The sequence below is a fragment of the Populus alba genome, chromosome 12 (assembly GCF_005239225.2).
Source record: "Populus alba chromosome 12, ASM523922v2, whole genome shotgun sequence".
Taxonomy (NCBI): domain Eukaryota; kingdom Viridiplantae; phylum Streptophyta; class Magnoliopsida; order Malpighiales; family Salicaceae; genus Populus; species Populus alba.
The window spans coordinates 11,398,434-11,415,847 of NC_133295.1; the positions used below are offsets into that span (position 1 = coordinate 11,398,434).

Below are 17,414 nucleotides of genomic sequence, written 5' to 3' on the forward strand. Positions count from 1 at the left end.
CTTTAAAATCTTAAACACTCATGTAAAAGAAAATAATATATTTAACATGTTGTTTAGTATACTAATTTCTTAAAACACTTAGAATTTAAAAAGAGATCCAGATTACGTTGTTATAAGGAATTTTACCCTTAATCCTTGAAATTTTATTACTCATTATTGATGCAAATAGATTGACTGCAATCAAAATTCCAGGATTTCAACAATAATACATTAATTAGTCACTACTAATCAGGTTTCACAAACTTAGGAAAACAAATTAAAAAATCTATCTATAAAAAATCTTGAACCTAAGTTCTGGAATAATTGAAGAGAAAACAATATAAAATGTTGAGAAAAATAGAGGAGAAAAAGGCAGAAAAGATACTACTTGGTGTGTATAACATCTCATTCAAACCCCTCTTTGTACTAGATTTTGAAATTAAAACTGAAGAAAAATTAATTTTAGTACTTATCAGAATTAATTCTTACAGTTTTGCTTTAATTACTTGTCATAAAAAAATAAAAAATTGACAGATTTTTTTTTCCTTAGAGACCAATCATTTTTCCTTTGAAAATAAATTGTTTAAGTAGAAGACAATTACTGTTCAGACTGCTTAATAATGAGTTGACAAAAAATGATCCTTTATGTGCCTACAAATTATTTTATGTCACTATATAAACTATGAAATTTTTTTTATAATTTTTCAGATTAAGAACTTTGAGGTTTACAAAACATACCAACAAAGATTTTTTTAGATAATTTTTTTTATTTATAATTTATTTAAAATATTTAATATTATATGTTAAAATATTTTTATTGGAGAATAATATCAACGAAGTCTTAAATAAAAAAAAAAATGAATTTTATTTTTAATTTGATTTCATATACACTTGTTAACCAATACCCATTGTCCCTAATTGATACATGACTCTGAAAAATTGCAATGGACAAATATGTTGATTGAAAAAATCGTACATTTTAAAAATAAAAAGCTATCGATCTTTCTATGATTTTAAACCTAATAAGTAAAGCTTCAAAGTTATATTGTAAAAGAATCCCTCGAATAAACTTGATTACAGAAAGTAAATCAATTTCATTTACGAATGATTAATTTTTTTTTGAAATAACGAGGAAGATAAAGAAAGAGACATTGACTCGGAGCATAATAAATCGCCAATTCAATAAGGTATTTCATCATCAACATGATTTAATAAATAGAGATGTATTGAAAATAATTTTAAAATATTTTAAATCATCATCACTATTTCACAAAAATAAACGGCAACGGAGGCTTGTTCTGTTCTTGCTAATCTACCATCAATCCGTTGCCATGAATAAAACCGTTCAGCTTGTTAAGAAGACCTTAGGGATGGAAATGAAACATTGGATGAAATAACAGGATCAAAATGTAGTTCTTCCTAAACTAGTTTCCAGTGTTATGTCAGAAACAAAAGTCACTCAAACGGTAAATAAGAGACCCGAAGTCAGTCAGTAGCGTTCACACACACTCTCACCCCACTCCCAAAAGCAGAATAAAAGCCCACTCGCATGGTTCTTCGTCTCTCCCTCTCACTCTCTTGCTTTGCCACTGCCACCCCTCTCCTCTGCCCCTCCATTTTCACCTCCATCTCTCAACTCTCTGTATTAAATTACTTGGTAACAAAAACAGAGCAAAACCCTTAAAATACCAAAAAGGACAAAAACAAAAACAAGGAAGAAAGAAAGTAAAAACCCATCCCAAAGACAAAAGAAGAAAAAAAAAACACATAAAACACCATTAAAACAAAGATGAAGTACAGACTGAGAATCTAACCACCCCCTTCTCTTTCTCTTCCAGGTCCATACCACAATGGACTTTGTTTGAGAAACCAAGAAAACCCACCATTTTTTTTCCTCTTATTTTGTCTTTAATGGCGGCTCCAAGTGGGTTAAGTCCAGAACCGCCACAACCACCAACAAGTACAGAAGTATGTCAATGGCTAAAGAACTTACCTTTAGCACCTGAATACCGTCCAACACTATCTGAATTCCAAGATCCAATTGCTTACATTTTCAAAATTGAAAAAGAAGCTTCTCAATATGGAATCTGCAAAATTATCCCTCCTGTCTTAACCTCTGCTAAAAAAACCACTCTTTCCAACCTCAACCGCTCTCTCTCTGCCCGTAACGGTGACTCCTCTGCCCCCACATTCACCACACGGCAGCAGCAGATCGGATTCTGCCCCAGGAAACCTTGCCCTGTTAAAAAACCAGTGTGGCAGAGCGGTGAGACCTACACATTTCAAGAATTTGAAACCAAGGCTAAAAGCTTTGAGAAGAATTATTTGAAGAAGTTCTCTAAGAAGGGAGGTCTTTCTCCATTAGAAATTGAAAACCTTTATTGGAAAGCTACTTTAGATAAGCCTTTTGCTGTAGAATATGCTAATGATATGCCAGGTTCTGCGTTTTCGCCGAGGAAAAAGGAGGGGCAAGGAGGGGTTGTTGGGGAGGGAGTGTATGTGGGGGAAACTGAGTGGAATATGAGGAGTGTTTCAAGGGCTAAAGGGTCCCTGTTGAGGTTTATGAAGGAGGAAATACCTGGGGTTACTTCGCCCATGGTTTATATTGGGATGATATTTAGTTGGTTTGCTTGGCATGTTGAGGATCATGATTTGCATAGCTTGAATTATATGCATATGGGTGCTGGGAAGACCTGGTATGGTGTGCCTAGAGAGGCTGCTGTCGCATTTGAGGAAGTTGTTAGGGTTCACGGGTATGGTGGAGAGAATAATCCTCTTGGTGAGTTCATTTCTTTTTCTTAATAGTACATTCAGTATTGGAGCTATTAGTAATAAGACTCCCCTGTTTTTGGGATTTTTATTTCCTTGCTTTGAATGCATTGTTAGTTTTGTGTTTATTTTTTACATGCTTGTGTGAATTTTTGTAGAATCTAGTTAGACGGAAGAATGTTGTAGGTATGTTGCAAGGATTAGCTGTTATGCTTATTTATATCCGACAATATGGTTTGACAATTGTGAGAACTGGGAATGTTTGATCAATTGAAGCAAGTTATTAAGATAGACAATGGAACTATACTCTTTGTAATAATGACAGTGGTTGATTGGTCTGGGTTGATTTTAATTTGTGCATCCAACCTGCTTCAAGAGCTCTGAGGTTTGATGGTGCAGTAAGATAGAAAACGGAGCACAATTTTTCTTCCTTATGAGAATGGATGCTTTTGTGACTTCCCAGCACTACTTTCATACATCACTTAGAAGATGTTGGATTCGTGTTTGATGAAAAGGCACTTTATTTGGGATACAGATTAATTGATGAGACTATTTCTGTTAACATCTTTGATTATCCTGCTGTTTTTTTTTCTTTCTTTCTTTTTTTTTTAAAAAGAAACTGTTGCAATGTTTTAATGACTGCTGCTGTGAGGATTTATTAGTACCGAGTGTCTTTATTTTTGAGGATTCATTAGTACTGAGCTTCACTTTCACCCTCCTATCAGTTACATTTTCTGTTCTCGGTGAGAAGACGACAGTAATGTCACCTGAAGTATTTATCAGTGCAGGTGTACCATGCTGCAGGTACCCTCTGAATCCTTGCCCCGTTCCACTCCTTTAGCTCTCTAATAACTTACTAAAATTTTATTATATGGGTCACCCATTTACATATAAACTTTAAATTTATGATGCTATTTCTTAGACTTTGTTAAATGTAATTGATTGTTTAGTAGTCCAGTATGATTAACAATTGAGTTGAAGTGCTGGGAAAGAGAATCACTGATCTTTTGGGGACCTGGGATTTCATCTCAACTTTTCTCTTTACAGCCTAAAGAACGAGCCATAGTACTTGCATAGAGCCTTTAATGTTTTGCATGTAGCATGATTTTTATCTCTGTATTTGTAATGCTTCTAGTTGCTCCAAATCAGGTTAGTTCAAAATGCTGGGGAGTTTGTGGTCACTTTCCCAAGAGCCTATCATTCAGGGTTCAGTCATGGTAAGTTCCCTTTGTATTTCACTTTAGTATCTTTCTTTGGGACAGTGATTATATTGTTACTTTTGTTGATTTTTGCAAGCACTTGCTTCATCTGTTATTTTTGACATCCAGGATTCAACTGTGGGGAGGCAGCCAATATTGCTACACCTGAATGGTTGACAGTTGCTAAAGATGCTGCTATTCGAAGAGCTTCAATCAATTACCCCCCTATGGTGTCTCATTTCCAGTTACTTTATGATCTTGCTCTTGAATTTTGTACAAGGTATCCTGATTGAACAACTGCAACATTCCCTTTTGGTTGTACTGGCTGTACAATTCTCATCAATACCTTGCCTGTGGACTATTTGGAGGCATTGTGCCTTCTTAATTAGGATTATTTCAAACTCAGACTTTCTGTAGTTTTTGAATAACTTTGTGCTGTATCCATAACATAGATTCATTTCATTATTCTATATATACTGTTCTTGAAACTTATTTGAGATATTCAACATCACACTGCTGGGAAGTTCATAGGAAATCTAACTTGAATTTTACTTTAAGAAAGATTTTCATATTGTCTCCTCATTATTTGGTAATTCATAATTTAAGTTGATCCAACTCTATTATGTACTTTTATTCTGAGGTGAGTTTCTCTTGCATACGAACTGGTCTACTGACATTCTATTTTAGGATGCTACAGTTTATTCCACATGGAATATTCATTATGATTATAGAATCCTCATATTTATCATTTTCTACCTTCCAGAATACCTGTGAACATCAGTGCTAAACCACGGAGTTCAAGACTGAAAGATAAGCAAAAGGGTGAAGGAGAAACACTGGTTAAAGAGCAATTTGTGAAGAATATGATGCAGAATAATGACCTGCTTCATATTCTTGGAAAAGGATCTTCAGTGGTGCTTCTTCCACGAAGTTCTTCAGACATCTCTGTTTGTTCAAACTTACGAGTTGGATCCCAGCTAAGAGATAACCCCACCCTTGGATTAAGCAGCCAGAAGGATTTTATGAAATCCTCAAAAAGCTCAGGTTCTGATGACATTTTGCTGGACAAGAACCAGGAAATTAATCAAGTGAAAGGCTTCTTTTCAGTGAAAGCGAAGTTTGCTTCTTTGTGTGAAAGGAATAGGTTCTCCACAATAAACAGAAATGAATGCACACAGAGTATGAACATGAGCACTGAAAGAGGTAGCCCCATTCATGGTGATAAGCTGTCAGATCAGAGACTGTTTTCATGCGTCACATGTGGAATTTTGAGCTTTGATTGTCTTGCCATCATTCAACCAAAAGAGGCAGCTTCTAGATACCTCATGTCAGCTGATTGTAGTTTCTTTAATGATTGGGTCGTTGGTTCTGGAGTAACTAGGGATGTTTTTACTGTTGCTGGTGGGATTGCAAATATTCCTGAGCAGAATTCCTCAATGAGTATGTTTAATGGAAACTCTACCTCTTATGTTACTTGCCTCTATTACACGATAATGTAGTGGTCAAAATCAAGTCCCAACCATGTGTTTAATTGCATGATGACGCATTGTTTGGATTGCCTGATATAGACCCTTAGCATCAGTATACCAATGTTGAAGCCTCCTGCTAAGACCTGACCTTAGGAGGAGCAAGGATTTAGGCAGGTTGATTTAAATTCAATTATACCTCAATCCCCTTGCAAATATTTTTATGTGAGCATATCGGTTGGTAGTCAGAATTGCTGTTTTTGATGCAATAGTATTTGTTGACATTCATAGAGATTAGGAAAGGGAGCACTGCGAAAGAACATATTTAATTTTTGGAGGGAAATAAATATGAAAATGCTTGGGGCCAATACATTACAGAACAGACGCAGTGCGTTCATATGGAAAGTCCCTTTTCATGTTTGTGTGATTTTTTCAGAAACAAAAAGTGGTCATGTTCACAAGTTATCTGGAATAGACGGCAGTTCTATTTAGACAATACTTTCCCTGGATTATCTCTTTTCAACTTGAAATGGACAATGAAAGATCTTTGGATTAGTCAGACGATGATGAGTCAACGAAAATAAAAAATCTGCTGCATGCTATAATAATCTTCTCAGGGGAAATATTGGTGTGCTGGACCTATTTTAGATAAAACTGCATATGCTGCTGCCAAAATTCATTCTATATCAACACAATTCTTAAACCAGCTACATATTATATTTCACCTGCATATTGTATGTCTTTGTTTGCGCTTTCATTTCTGGCTTCCGGATTTCCTTCTTATGGATGCCAGTTTTCAATATGGATATCTTTTACTTTAAAACAGGATGGGTGAGAAAGAATTCCATGGCTGGTTTATATGATGTCCCTGTTCAATCTCTTAATTACCAAATTCAGATGGCAGATCAAAGTGTTGAAGTGGCTTCCAGTTCTGCAAAACAGATGGAGTCTTCTGCTCTTGGCCTATTAGCTTTGAATTATGGAAATTCGTCTGATTCTGAGGATGATCAGGTTGAAGCAGGTCTATCTTGCCATGATGAAACTGACTTGACAAACTGTTCATTAGAAAGAAAATATCAGGGTCAGAGTTCTGCTTTCCCTTCTTACAAGCAGAAGTACTATGATGCTGAAACTGGTGGTCACCCTCCATCTCCATCAAAACATGATCAGCAGGGTGATGTTCCTTTCAAAGCTATTGATATGTATCCAGAACATGGAGATGGGCCAGATAATTTCAAGGATAGAAGTGATGATGCACTTGCGTGTTCTTTTGGCTTCCCAGCCAATAACCCTGCTTGCATTGAATCAAATGGTTTGGATGGTAGATACAGAGATCCGGTTTCAATGCCACACATGTCTTTAAATTGCTCCCCAGTTGTCCATGATACTGAAAAAACAAAGTTTAACAGGCCTACTGTACCAATAGAGAATCCAGACATGCCATTTACCCAAAGATCTGATAAAGACTCTTCGTGCTTGCACGTGTTCTGTCTTGAGCATGCTGTAGAAATAGAACAACAACTTCGTCAAATGGGTGGAGTACATATATTCCTTCTTTGTCATCCAGGTGTGTCTTTCTTTTCCTATTTTTGTTTAGTTGAGGCCATAGAAGTTCTTCATTCATGGAATGAGCACTACCTTCTCTTTCTACCTTCCCTCTTTATTTTTATTTTTTATTTTTTATGTTTGTTGTTTCAATATCAAATTTAATGAACTTGTTGTTGTTGGGTTTTTTTTTTAGTGGTGCATGGTAAAGTACGAATGTAGAGATCATGAGATAATTGAGTGTGATCATACCAGCACACTTGCAGTAGGCTGGTTTGCAACATTCAAGCGGCAAGAGTGACCCTAGAATGGGGAAATGTGCACCTGTTTTGTTTTGCTTTTCTGTTTCAAGTGAAACCATACTTCGTTTCATAACAGTTTAATCTTTAGAGTCTCATATACCATTTTAACCAACTGCAATTGGTCTTGATTAAAAAGAGCACCAAGAGGTGCAATACGTAAAAAACAAGAAGCTTATTTACAAGACAAGGAATCTGCAAAATCCTTAATTTAGGAAAAAATAACTAAAATATTGTTTCCTAGATCAGAATCATAAGTGGAGCTTTTAATCAGTTTATGATACAGCACTTTCCACATGCCAAAAAAAGTTATCAAGGCAAGAATTTTCCTCTCATCTGTGTGCACTTCATACCCCCTGAAGCCCTATCCTCCTTTTCAATCATCCTGGTTGCTACACAACAAGATCCCCATTTCTGAAGAGAACGTGATTGTGGGGATTGTGTTTTTAAGAACAGTGTACCATGTATGAAAAGGGAGGTGCTGCTATTATTATTTTGTCCCTATCACTGGTACAGTAAGAAAATTGCATTATTGTCTTCTATATTACACAGATCAACTCTCTGCAAGCCTTCACTTTAATTGTGAAAAATGTCACTTCAGCTGGAGAAAGTTTTAGTAAATGTGTAACCTATGTGTGACATTGATTAATATGGCAACTCTACCCACCAAAGTTTTTTCATCAGATTGGTATAATTATGTTCAAGTCTTTCATCTCTTTAAATTATATCAATAGTTGTAGCAAGAAGTTACATATTATTTATCTGTCTACTTGAATTCATGGATTTTTGTGCAACATTTACAGAGTATCCCAGGATTGAAGCAGAAGCAAAGTCAGTGTCAGAAGAATTGGGAATTGATCATCTATGGAATGACATTACTTTCAGAGATGCTGCCAAAGAGGATGAGGAGAGGATCCAGTCAGCTTTGGATACTGAGGAAGCCATACCAGGGAATGGGGACTGGGCTGTAAAGTTGGGGATCAATCTTTTTTACAGTGCCAACCTCAGCCGATCTCCTCTTTATAGTAAGCAGATGCCATACAATTCTGTTATATACAATGCCTTTGGTCGTGCTTCTCCAGTTAGTTCACCCCCAAAATTTAAGGTTTATGGAAGGAGATCTGGGAAGCCAAAAAAAGTTGTGGCAGGGAAATGGTGTGGAAAAGTTTGGATGTCAAATCAAGTTCATCCCCTTCTAGCAAAAAGGGATTTTGTATATCAAAATCAAGAACAAGAACAAGAAAGAAGCTTCCATGCATTGGCAACTCCTGATGAAAAGCTTGAGAAAAAACCACAAACCATCCACAAAAATGAAACCAGTAGAAAATCTGGGAGGAAGAGGAAAATAATAGCAGGGAGCGGGACTGTTAAGAAAGTTAAGTGTCTGGAAGCAGAAGAAGCAGATTCAGAAGACTCAGTGGGGGATAATTCTCATAGGCAGCATATGAGAATTCACAATAGGAAAAATACTGAAGACATTGAGAGAGAGATTTCATATGATCTAGTAGAGGACCGCAATCAGCAGCATGGGAGCTATAGACGCAAATGGGCCAAATCTGTTGAGAGTGATGATGCAGTTTCAGATGATCCATTAGCTGAACATGTTCGTCAGCAGTATAGGAGAATGTGTAGAAGCAAGCAAGCCAAATCTATCAAGAGGGAAAATACAGTTTCTTATGCTTCAGTGGAGAACAAGTTTCGAAAGCAGCTTAGGAGAGTTCATAGAAGCGACCAAGCCAAATGTTCTGAGAGACGATGTGTAGCTTCTGATGACTCACTGGATGATAACAGTGATCAGTGGCATGGGAGAGCTCCAAGAAGCACACTAGCAAAATATACCGAGAGGGAAGATGCAAATTCAGATGATTCACCAGAGGAGAGTTCTCGTTGGCAACATGGGAGAGTTTCTAGGAGCAAACTTTCGAGATATATCAAAAAGGAAAGTGCAATTTCAGATGATTCATTGGAGAATGGCTTTAATCAGCACAACAAGAGGATATCAAGAGGCAAGCGAGCCCAGGTCATTAAAAGGGATGATGTGGTTTCCGATGATTCATTGGATGAAAGTGCATTTCAGCAGCTCCCGAGATTTTCTAGGAGCAAGCTAGCCAAATTAATTGAGAGGGAAGATGCAGTTTCAGATGGTTCGTTGGAGGAAAATATCCATCAGCAACATGGAAGGATTCTTAGAAGCAAGCAATCCAAATTTGTTGAAAGGGAAGATGCAATTTCAGATGATTCTCTTGAGGACAATACTCACTGGCAGCACAGAAGAATTCGCAAAATGGCCAAATTTGTTGAGAGTGAAGATGCAGCTTCAGATGATTTGCAGGAGGATGATGGTCATCAGCATCGCAGAAGAATTCCAAAACGCAAAAAGGCCAACTCTATTGAGAGTGGAGATGTAGTTTCTGATGATCCATGGGAGAACAATATTCAGCGGCACCCAAGGAAGACTCCTAGAGGCAAGCAACCCAATATAGCAGAGAGGGAAGAAGCTGTTTCAGATGACTTACTGGAGAATAGTTCTGATCAGCAGGACAGGATTATTCTTCGAAGCAAGCAGAAGAAATCTTCAATGAAACAAGGGATTCCTCGGCAACTGAAACAGAGTGCCCTTAAGATGATAAAAAAAGAGACCCCACAATTAATGACACAAGAAAGGCGAATAAAGCCAGAAACTCCTCAGCTTCGGTTTGGTAAAAGTGATATGAATGCTAGACAGTTTGATTCACATCCTGAAGAGGAGCGAGGTGGACCTAGCATGCGCCTCAGGAAAAGACTCTCAAAGGCTCCAAAACAGTCGGTAACAAGGCTGAAAGAGAAGCAGAACATTAAGAAAAAAGTGAAGGATGCTACAGCAGTGAAGGCTCCAGCTGGGCGAAAGAATGTTAAAATGAAAGACGAGGAGGCAGAATATCAGTGTGACATTGACGGGTGCACAATGAGTTTTGTATCGAAACAGGAGCTTGCACTGCACAAAAGAAACATTTGTCCAGTCAAGGGGTGTGGAAAGAAGTTTTTCTCACACAAATATCTGGTGCAGCATCGCCGAGTCCATATCGATGACCGCCCTCTCAAGTGCCCTTGGAAGGGATGCAAGATGACATTCAAGTGGGCATGGGCCCGGACCGAACACATCAGGGTTCACACAGGTGCTCGTCCTTATGTATGTGCTGAGGAAGGCTGTGGCCAGACATTCAGGTTTGTGTCAGATTTCAGTCGTCACAAACGGAAGACTGGTCATTTGGCAAAGAAAGGCCGGGGGTAATATAAAAAACAAATGTAATTTAACATTGCTAATGAATTTGTTCAATTGACAGGGTAGGGCTAGGCTTATTCGATACGGATTAGAGTTTCCCTGTAATTGTCATCCAGAGTAGCAATTAATTCTCTTCTGTAGGGGTTTAATTGGCCCTTCCCATTTACTGCAACCTGAGCAGTTGCTTGGATGTTGAAACAAATTAATCTCCAATGATTGCCACATGTTAGTTGTTTCAAGCTGGGAGTTCTGAGAATGCTGCTGTATTGCTTAGCTGGTGTAGTATATTTTTGCAAGAGCTTTACAGCTATATGGTTATGGTGAAAGTTACTTGAACTGGACTAAAAGTTTCAAATTCAAGGCCAGAAACTCTTAAATCTCAACCCTCCAATCTATATCAATGGGGCCCCGTAATACAAGTCTTTTCGAGTATATGGAGAGAATTTGATGTGCCATGCAAAAGGATCAGCTCTCCAGGGACCAAAATGCAGTAGAACTGTATTTGACCAAAATAGCAGCATTTGTGCAAAAAGCTCTCAAATTTGCAGCCAAAGGAACAGAGACACAGGGCGTATAAACATGGAGACAAATCCCTTTAATGGAAATTCACGCGACACGACACAAACTAACAAAAATATATACTTAAAATCATGTTTTATATGATTAGAGTTTTCTTTCAATAGAGTGTTCTACCACCAGCACTACTAGTTAGTTTTGATCAGACCACCTATATTCAGATTTTCAGAAAATTCTTTCTAGCTCCCTTGTATTCAAACACAAGATGATGGATTGAAGTATAACTTATGAGAGCTTTTTAGAATTAGAGTTTTCTTGTATGGTGATTTTAATACTTATGCGTTGATCCAGTTAGTTTTGAATAGTTATTGTAATTTTCTTGGTCCTTCAATTCTTACTTCTTCTTCTTATTATTATGCTCACTAAACCCTTTTTTTTTTATTTTCCTTTGATTTTTTTACTATATTTTTTGAATATATGACTTCTGAAAAATTATCAACACCAATATGACAAGCAAAATGGACAAGAATCGTGAAATGACCAGAATTTAGCCTAATTACATCGTCAATGGTTTTTTTGGAAACTTTTATATTTTTGCTTTTTTTCTTCTGAAAAAAAATTTTTGAAAATGGAGATAAAAGTTTGGGTTATGACATCAATAATCAAGTTCAAAATATCTTAATAAATGGATTTAATAGAAAATAAATATATGTATTTAAAAAAAAATTAATTATATTTGATTAGTGTCGCATGAAAAAAAAAAGAAAAAAAAAAGAGAAGGAAGTATATTTGATTGAAGTGATAAATATAAATACAAAAATAAATCTAATTTTGAGAAAATTTTAAAATGAATCCAAAATTTTCATCCTTATAAAATAGAAAGGTTCTCTCGGTTCCAATACAATAACCAAATCTTATGATTTAGACACAATAATTTTAATATGTTAATTAAAAAATAGTATTTTTAATTAAAAAATATTTTTAAAAAACTCTGAATGACAATACAGCTCACAAGCCCACTGTAATTTGGAGGTGAAGAAGAGGTAGCAGGTAGCAGTGCAGTTTCAAATTTCAATTTATTTCAACATTATTTATTTTAATTTTAATTTAACAAAAACAATACATACGTGTAGTAGTAGCGTAGCCTCGGAGGTCATTAAAGGCAACAGCACTTCACCTTTCCATCTCTTTGTCCTCTCCCACCCCGTTTTTCTCTTTCACCAAATTTAGGGTTTCAAATATTGAAATGTGGAGGCAAAATGGACCAACAAATTGAATCACCTATCCCAATAATTCATAAAGAAATCCCTCAGCTGGGTTTTCAATCTTTCTCTTCCTCCCCCCGATGCCCCTCTCCGCCGTCTGATCCTGATCAAACGGCCCTGGATGACGATAACTATCTTCATCAAGAGCTACAAAATCAGCTTGACTTGAAAGAGGTGTCTCTAAATTCAAATGATTCTCATGAAGAAGAAGAGGAGGAGGAGGAGGAATTCAAGAGTGATAAAAAGATTGAATTTTTTTATGAGAGCATTGAGAAGGTAGGTGATGGTGGTGATGATTTACAGAACAAGAATGAGAGAAGTAACGACATTGAGAATAATAACAGCAGTGGGCATCATCAGTATCCTGTGAGACCTGAAGCAGAGGATTGCGCCTTTTATATGAAGACTGGGACTTGCAAATTTGGAGCTAATTGCAAGTTTAACCATCCTCTTAGAAGGAAAAATCAGGTACAACTTGTTCTTTTTCTTGAATTATTATCTGATTTGTGTTTTTTGTGTGTGTATATTTTGTGGGTTTTGTGCTGTTGGCGTAAACGTAGTGTTTTTAGATAAGGAGGACTGTGGTTTTGTACAGTGGTTATTTTCTGTGTATTTTTAAGTTTATTGGGGTTTTATTGTCGTTGGTCCAAATGTAGTATCTTTGGCTGAAGGGGAGGTAATTGCTTATGTTGAGTGTGTTTATAGCGTGTGTTTTGGCGGTTGGGAGTATTTTTTATGGATATATTTTGCTGGTGTTGTGATTAAGGGATTTGGGGATAAAAGGAGGGGTTTTGGTGTTTGTTGAAAATGGTAAATGTGGATGATTGTAGTATTATTGTATGTTGTAGTTGTTTTTTATTTTTTATTTTTTATGGGAAATGGTTTTCGAAAGTGATTCTTGGATTTTATTTTCTTTTTCATGTGAAAATTTGTGGCGTAATGAATCACGGGACTTGATATTTTTTTCTTTTGTTGCTTAAGTCAGCTGCTGGAAAATCCTGGTATTTTACTGTTTTAAGACCTATCAGTTGGATTTATGTGACTGGGCATTGCTAACTAATTGTCATTTTTTATCTTTTGAAATTTGGTTGATTACAAGACTGTCAAGGAGAAGGCAAAGGAAAGGGAAGAAGCAACAGAGAAGCCCAGCCTGATTGAATGCAAGGTTATTATTGCTGTGTATTGCTAAGAAGTTGAGGTTATGCTTACTCTTTTCTTTTCTTTTTACGTCTGTGTCCTTTTGCTTGCCATGTTCACCATGGGCAAGCATTCCAGGATGCCTCTGATGCTGCCTAGCATTCTGCCAGGCTTTTGCACCCTTTTCACAAAACTTCCTTTAACTTAAGACTTACTATGTTTGGTCCAACCAATATGTTGGAATGAAGTGCTAAAACCTTCCTTCCACTCAAAGCATTTCACTCCACTTGTGTCATAGCCTGCTTCCAATCCTGAATGTTTAGGAAGACAAGGGAAGACCACCTGAGGGGCATTCTCATCAATCAAGTGGTGCTCCTCTTCCTAACCAGAGAGTATGGTCCACTCCCTTGCCTTTCAGCTGATTCTGATGGCTGAACTCTCAACGGCCAGAAGAAAGACTCCTACTCCCACATAGGACTAGGCCTTAGGAGATGGAATGAAGCCTGCCTTCTCAAGCTGGAAAAGCAAATATCACCAAGGGTTTTTTTTTCCCATAAATGGAATTGAATGCTACGTCGAAATTGCAATCTTGGTATTGTGTAGTCTTATTATAATTTCCTTATCTGTTGTTGGCTTAATTTGTAGACATTTTGGATAGGATAACGTTTCTTGCTTCTTTATGGTCTATGGCTGCAAGGTTTTGAGGATTTAACTATTGAAATTTGCGTATGCTTTTTAACTGAAATTTCCCTATTATTCTTTTCTTGCAGGGTCATATGTCTAATTTTTTTACTCGATTATCTACCTTCTCCTCTTTCCAATGATTTTAGTGATAGAAAATATCTAAATGTTCTATGCTTGTACTCATTACAAAATAGTTTTCTGTTAATTCTGGTCAAAGTGAAGGACTCATTTAATAGTTACTTAGTCATGCTGTGTTCACACCTACTTTATTTTCTCCTTATGTAAGGGTTAGTTTTTAGTTATGTTGGCATTTTTTTTGTTTGAGTTATATGTAATATGTTTGGCTGAAGAATGACATTTTTTTTCTGTATTATAATCATTTCTTGAGCATGCTGCAGTACTACTTGAAGACAGGAGGCTGTAAGTATGGAGTAGCTTGTAGGTTCAACCACTCAAGAGCAAAAAGTTCAGTGCCCCCAGTGAAAATTCCAATGTCACCAGCTTTAGAGCTCAACTTTCTGGGTCTTCCAATCCGGCTGGTATCTCTTCTATGCATGCTTTAGAACTTTTGATATATGTTTGCCAACCATACTGAGGTTTGCTATATTTAAGTGGCTTTGCTGGAAAAATTCTAACATAGACACTATCAATCACAGGGAGAGAAAGAGTGTGAGTATTTCATGCGTAATGGCTCCTGCAAGTTTGGAGCTAACTGCAAGTATAATCATCCGGATCCTACAGCTGTGGGAGGAAGTGACCATCCTTCAACATTTCTTAATGGCGGATCTGCTTCTCTACCAGTTCCATCATCATCAAGTGTAGGTTCTTGGTCTTCACCGAGGGCATTAAATGATCCTACATCCTTTGTCCCAATTATGTTTTCACCAAATCAAGGAGTTCCTCCTCAAAGTCCAGATTGGAATGGATATCAGGTATTTACATTGATGCTTTGCTGTTTTAAGTTTTATCAATTTTAACCTAGAAATATAGGACACTTTGTGAGTTTACTGTTTCCTTGGTGGGTGCAGTCTGACACTACAAATGGTCCACTTTTCTGTCTCGTGTTGCCTTTTGATTTATTATTCTTTCGTTAGCTTTTAGAATATTCTACTAGATGGTTTTCCAAGTGTTCTTACTTTTAGATGGTTGTCCAAGTTCATGTTTTTCTCTGATTTATTCCCTGTAATTGACCATTAGGCCTGAAAGAGGCTGACATCTAGTGGTGAATGTAAGTAAATGATGATGTAACTGTACAGGATATCCCAGAATGTAGAATTATGTGGAAGGTCTGTTCTGCTTTAACTGTCAAAGTATTTTCTATACGACCAAATCCAGCTTTTATTATGATATACTCCGCCATGACTTATTTGATTTGGAAATCACAGTGATCTTTGACAATTACATTATATATGCGAGCACTCTGCAATTTATTGCATTCATCATGACTGATGCTGAAGAGTATAAATTACTTTTGCTCACACTTGTCCTTAAAACGCTCTACTTAGCCTGGGGAGCCCATTTGTTGTATTCAGTCACATACACTTTTTTCTGGTGTTCAACTATGTGGAGGGTAGAGCATGGAGAATAATGGAAGAGTTACCGCTGAAGATATAATTATCTCCTGCATTGAAAGAAGTTGGAATGTGTTTTGCATATCCCTTGCCTCACATATGTCAGATCACTTAATGATTTATATTTCCATTTCCTTTTAACCGTTCCCTTTTTCATTAAAGCTGACAGTTCAATTGATGATTAGCATTCGTGCTTTTCTTCATGTGACTTGACAGAGTTTATGTTTCAGATTTTTAAGGGTGGAGGTGTGCTTATTTAGTTGACTAAACATTTGCTTAAAACAACTGATTATTAAAGTTTTTTGTGGTTAATTGTATGCTTTTATGGCTTGTCAAAGATTAGATTTGATACCCTTTTCTGACTTGCCTAGGCTCCTCTATACCCTCCAGAAAGAAGTCTGCATCCACCTCTGTCATATGCCTTAATCAACATTGCAACTGAAAGCAATGTCTATGCACCTCAGCAACAGCAAATTGTAGTTGATGAATTCCCAGAACGACCTGGTCAACCGCAGTGCAGTTTTTACATGAAATTTGGGGACTGTAAGTTCAAATCCAACTGCAAATATCATCATCCAAAGAATCGGATCTCAAAGTCACCCCCGCTAACACTAAGTGACAAGGGCCTGCCACTGAGACCTGTAAGTTCATTCTTATTTCCAGATTAAATCTTATGAAGGATTTATAAACTTAGGAAATCAATGTGGTAATGTTTTTGTCTTCCCATTTCTTGTCTTCTCTTGCTAATGTTTTTCTGCTCTTTCCATTTACTATAGATATTATATGATGGAAATTTTCCAATAGGTGAAGTATCTTTTGAGTTTTAGTTGTCATTGACTCGATCTAGATTTTGTTTGAGTAGAAGACGCATGAAAATAACTCCGAGCACATCAAATCTTTTCTAAATAAGCCTCCAAGAATAAAACATTATATATGCTTCTGAACCAGTCCAATAAACTTCGTTCTTACAACAGCTCATCCCGTTGAAATGGCTAGCTTTCTTAGTCTTGCTATTAGAACTGATGAGATTTTAAATATTTGCATCTCCCTAATGGCTGTCTTTCAAATCCAGGATCAAAATATCTGCTCTCACTACAGCCGCTATGGTATTTGCAAGTTTGGGCCTTCCTGTAAATTTGACCATTCAATACAACCAGCTTCTTCAATAGGATCTTGTGATGATCAGAACACTGCTTTTGGCAACTCTGTGACCCAGGAAGCGGCTAGAATGGCTGAAAGCGGAAATGGAAGTGATACAGCGGTTGAGTAGCCTGTGTAAAAGTTTTGCATCAAGCTTTCTAGTGTTCTAGGATCAACAAAACCGAAGACCTAAAATTTTCTCATCGAAACATGGATGTTCTATTCAACTTTGGTTGCCTTCCTCTTTCGAGCTGCCACAAGCTTTTCAAACGGTGGCATGATATATTTATCTTGTTTTGCGTCACCACGAGCGAAAGTGAAATCAGGAAATGCAAATTCTCTCTTTTCAACGCCCAATACCAGTTTTATTTATTGCAATCGTCGGATGATTCCTGGCCCAATGGTTCCTGGGTTGTCTTGGTGGCTTTTTCTGCAGCTTCTTATCTGATTGAGTTTAATTTACAGTTGCTTCTGATAATCAAACGCTCTTCGAAAAATCGCCTAGAGAAGTGCTCAAAATTATCGAAAAGGAAAAAAAGTTCTGTAAACTAAATATTATTATTTAAAAAGGAAAAATTATTG

At 36.8% G+C, this 17,414-nt stretch overlaps 2 protein-coding genes across 3 annotated transcripts; both read left to right on the forward strand.

The window, feature by feature from the left end:
• Positions 1-1,468: 1,468 nt before the first annotated feature.
• LOC118044746 (lysine-specific demethylase REF6) lies at positions 1,469-10,775 on the forward strand. Its single transcript, XM_035053202.2, has 7 exons — positions 1,469-2,758; positions 3,474-3,552; positions 3,898-3,965; positions 4,077-4,227; positions 4,711-5,387; positions 6,240-6,980; positions 8,061-10,775. Exons 1-7 carry the CDS (start codon positions 1,891-1,893, stop codon positions 10,526-10,528), a joined length of 5,052 nt encoding a protein of 1,683 aa, XP_034909093.1. The 5' UTR covers positions 1,469-1,890; the 3' UTR covers positions 10,529-10,775.
• A 1,394-nt stretch (positions 10,776-12,169) lies between these two features.
• On the forward strand, positions 12,170-17,189 carry LOC118044745 (zinc finger CCCH domain-containing protein 67). 2 transcript variants are annotated; one of them, XM_035053200.2, is made up of 6 exons: positions 12,170-12,768; positions 13,400-13,465; positions 14,520-14,660; positions 14,778-15,053; positions 16,064-16,333; positions 16,765-17,189. In XM_035053200.2, the coding sequence occupies exons 1-6, from the start codon at positions 12,295-12,297 to the stop codon at positions 16,960-16,962; spliced, it is 1,425 nt and encodes a 474-aa protein (XP_034909091.1). In that variant the 5' UTR covers positions 12,170-12,294; the 3' UTR covers positions 16,963-17,189. The 2 variants fall into 2 exon arrangements, with proteins under 2 accessions (XP_034909091.1, XP_034909092.1); XM_035053201.2 differs by lacking the exons at positions 12,170-12,768; positions 13,400-13,465 and adding an exon at positions 13,512-14,029.
• Positions 17,190-17,414: the final 225 nt, after the last annotated feature.

What these genes read in the sequence shown, in the direction of transcription:
- LOC118044746 (XM_035053202.2), top strand. Translation starts at nt 1,891, where the DNA reads ATGGCGGCTCCAAGTGGGTTAAGTCCAGAACCGCCACAACCACCAACA. An exon ending in TGGAGAGAATAATCCTCTTG is followed by an intron (nt 2,759 to 3,473) that starts GTGAGTTCATTT and finishes CCCTCCTATCAG; the next exon opens with TTACATTTTCTGTTCTCGGT. An exon ending in TGAGCAGAATTCCTCAATGA is followed by an intron (nt 5,388 to 6,239) that starts GTATGTTTAATG and finishes ACTTTAAAACAG; the next exon opens with GATGGGTGAGAAAGAATTCC.
- LOC118044745 (XM_035053200.2), top strand. Translation starts at nt 12,295, where the DNA reads ATGGACCAACAAATTGAATCACCTATCCCAATAATTCATAAAGAAATC. An exon ending in CCAGCCTGATTGAATGCAAG is followed by an intron (nt 13,466 to 14,519) that starts GTTATTATTGCT and finishes AGCATGCTGCAG; the next exon opens with TACTACTTGAAGACAGGAGG. An exon ending in CAGATTGGAATGGATATCAG is followed by an intron (nt 15,054 to 16,063) that starts GTATTTACATTG and finishes TGACTTGCCTAG; the next exon opens with GCTCCTCTATACCCTCCAGA.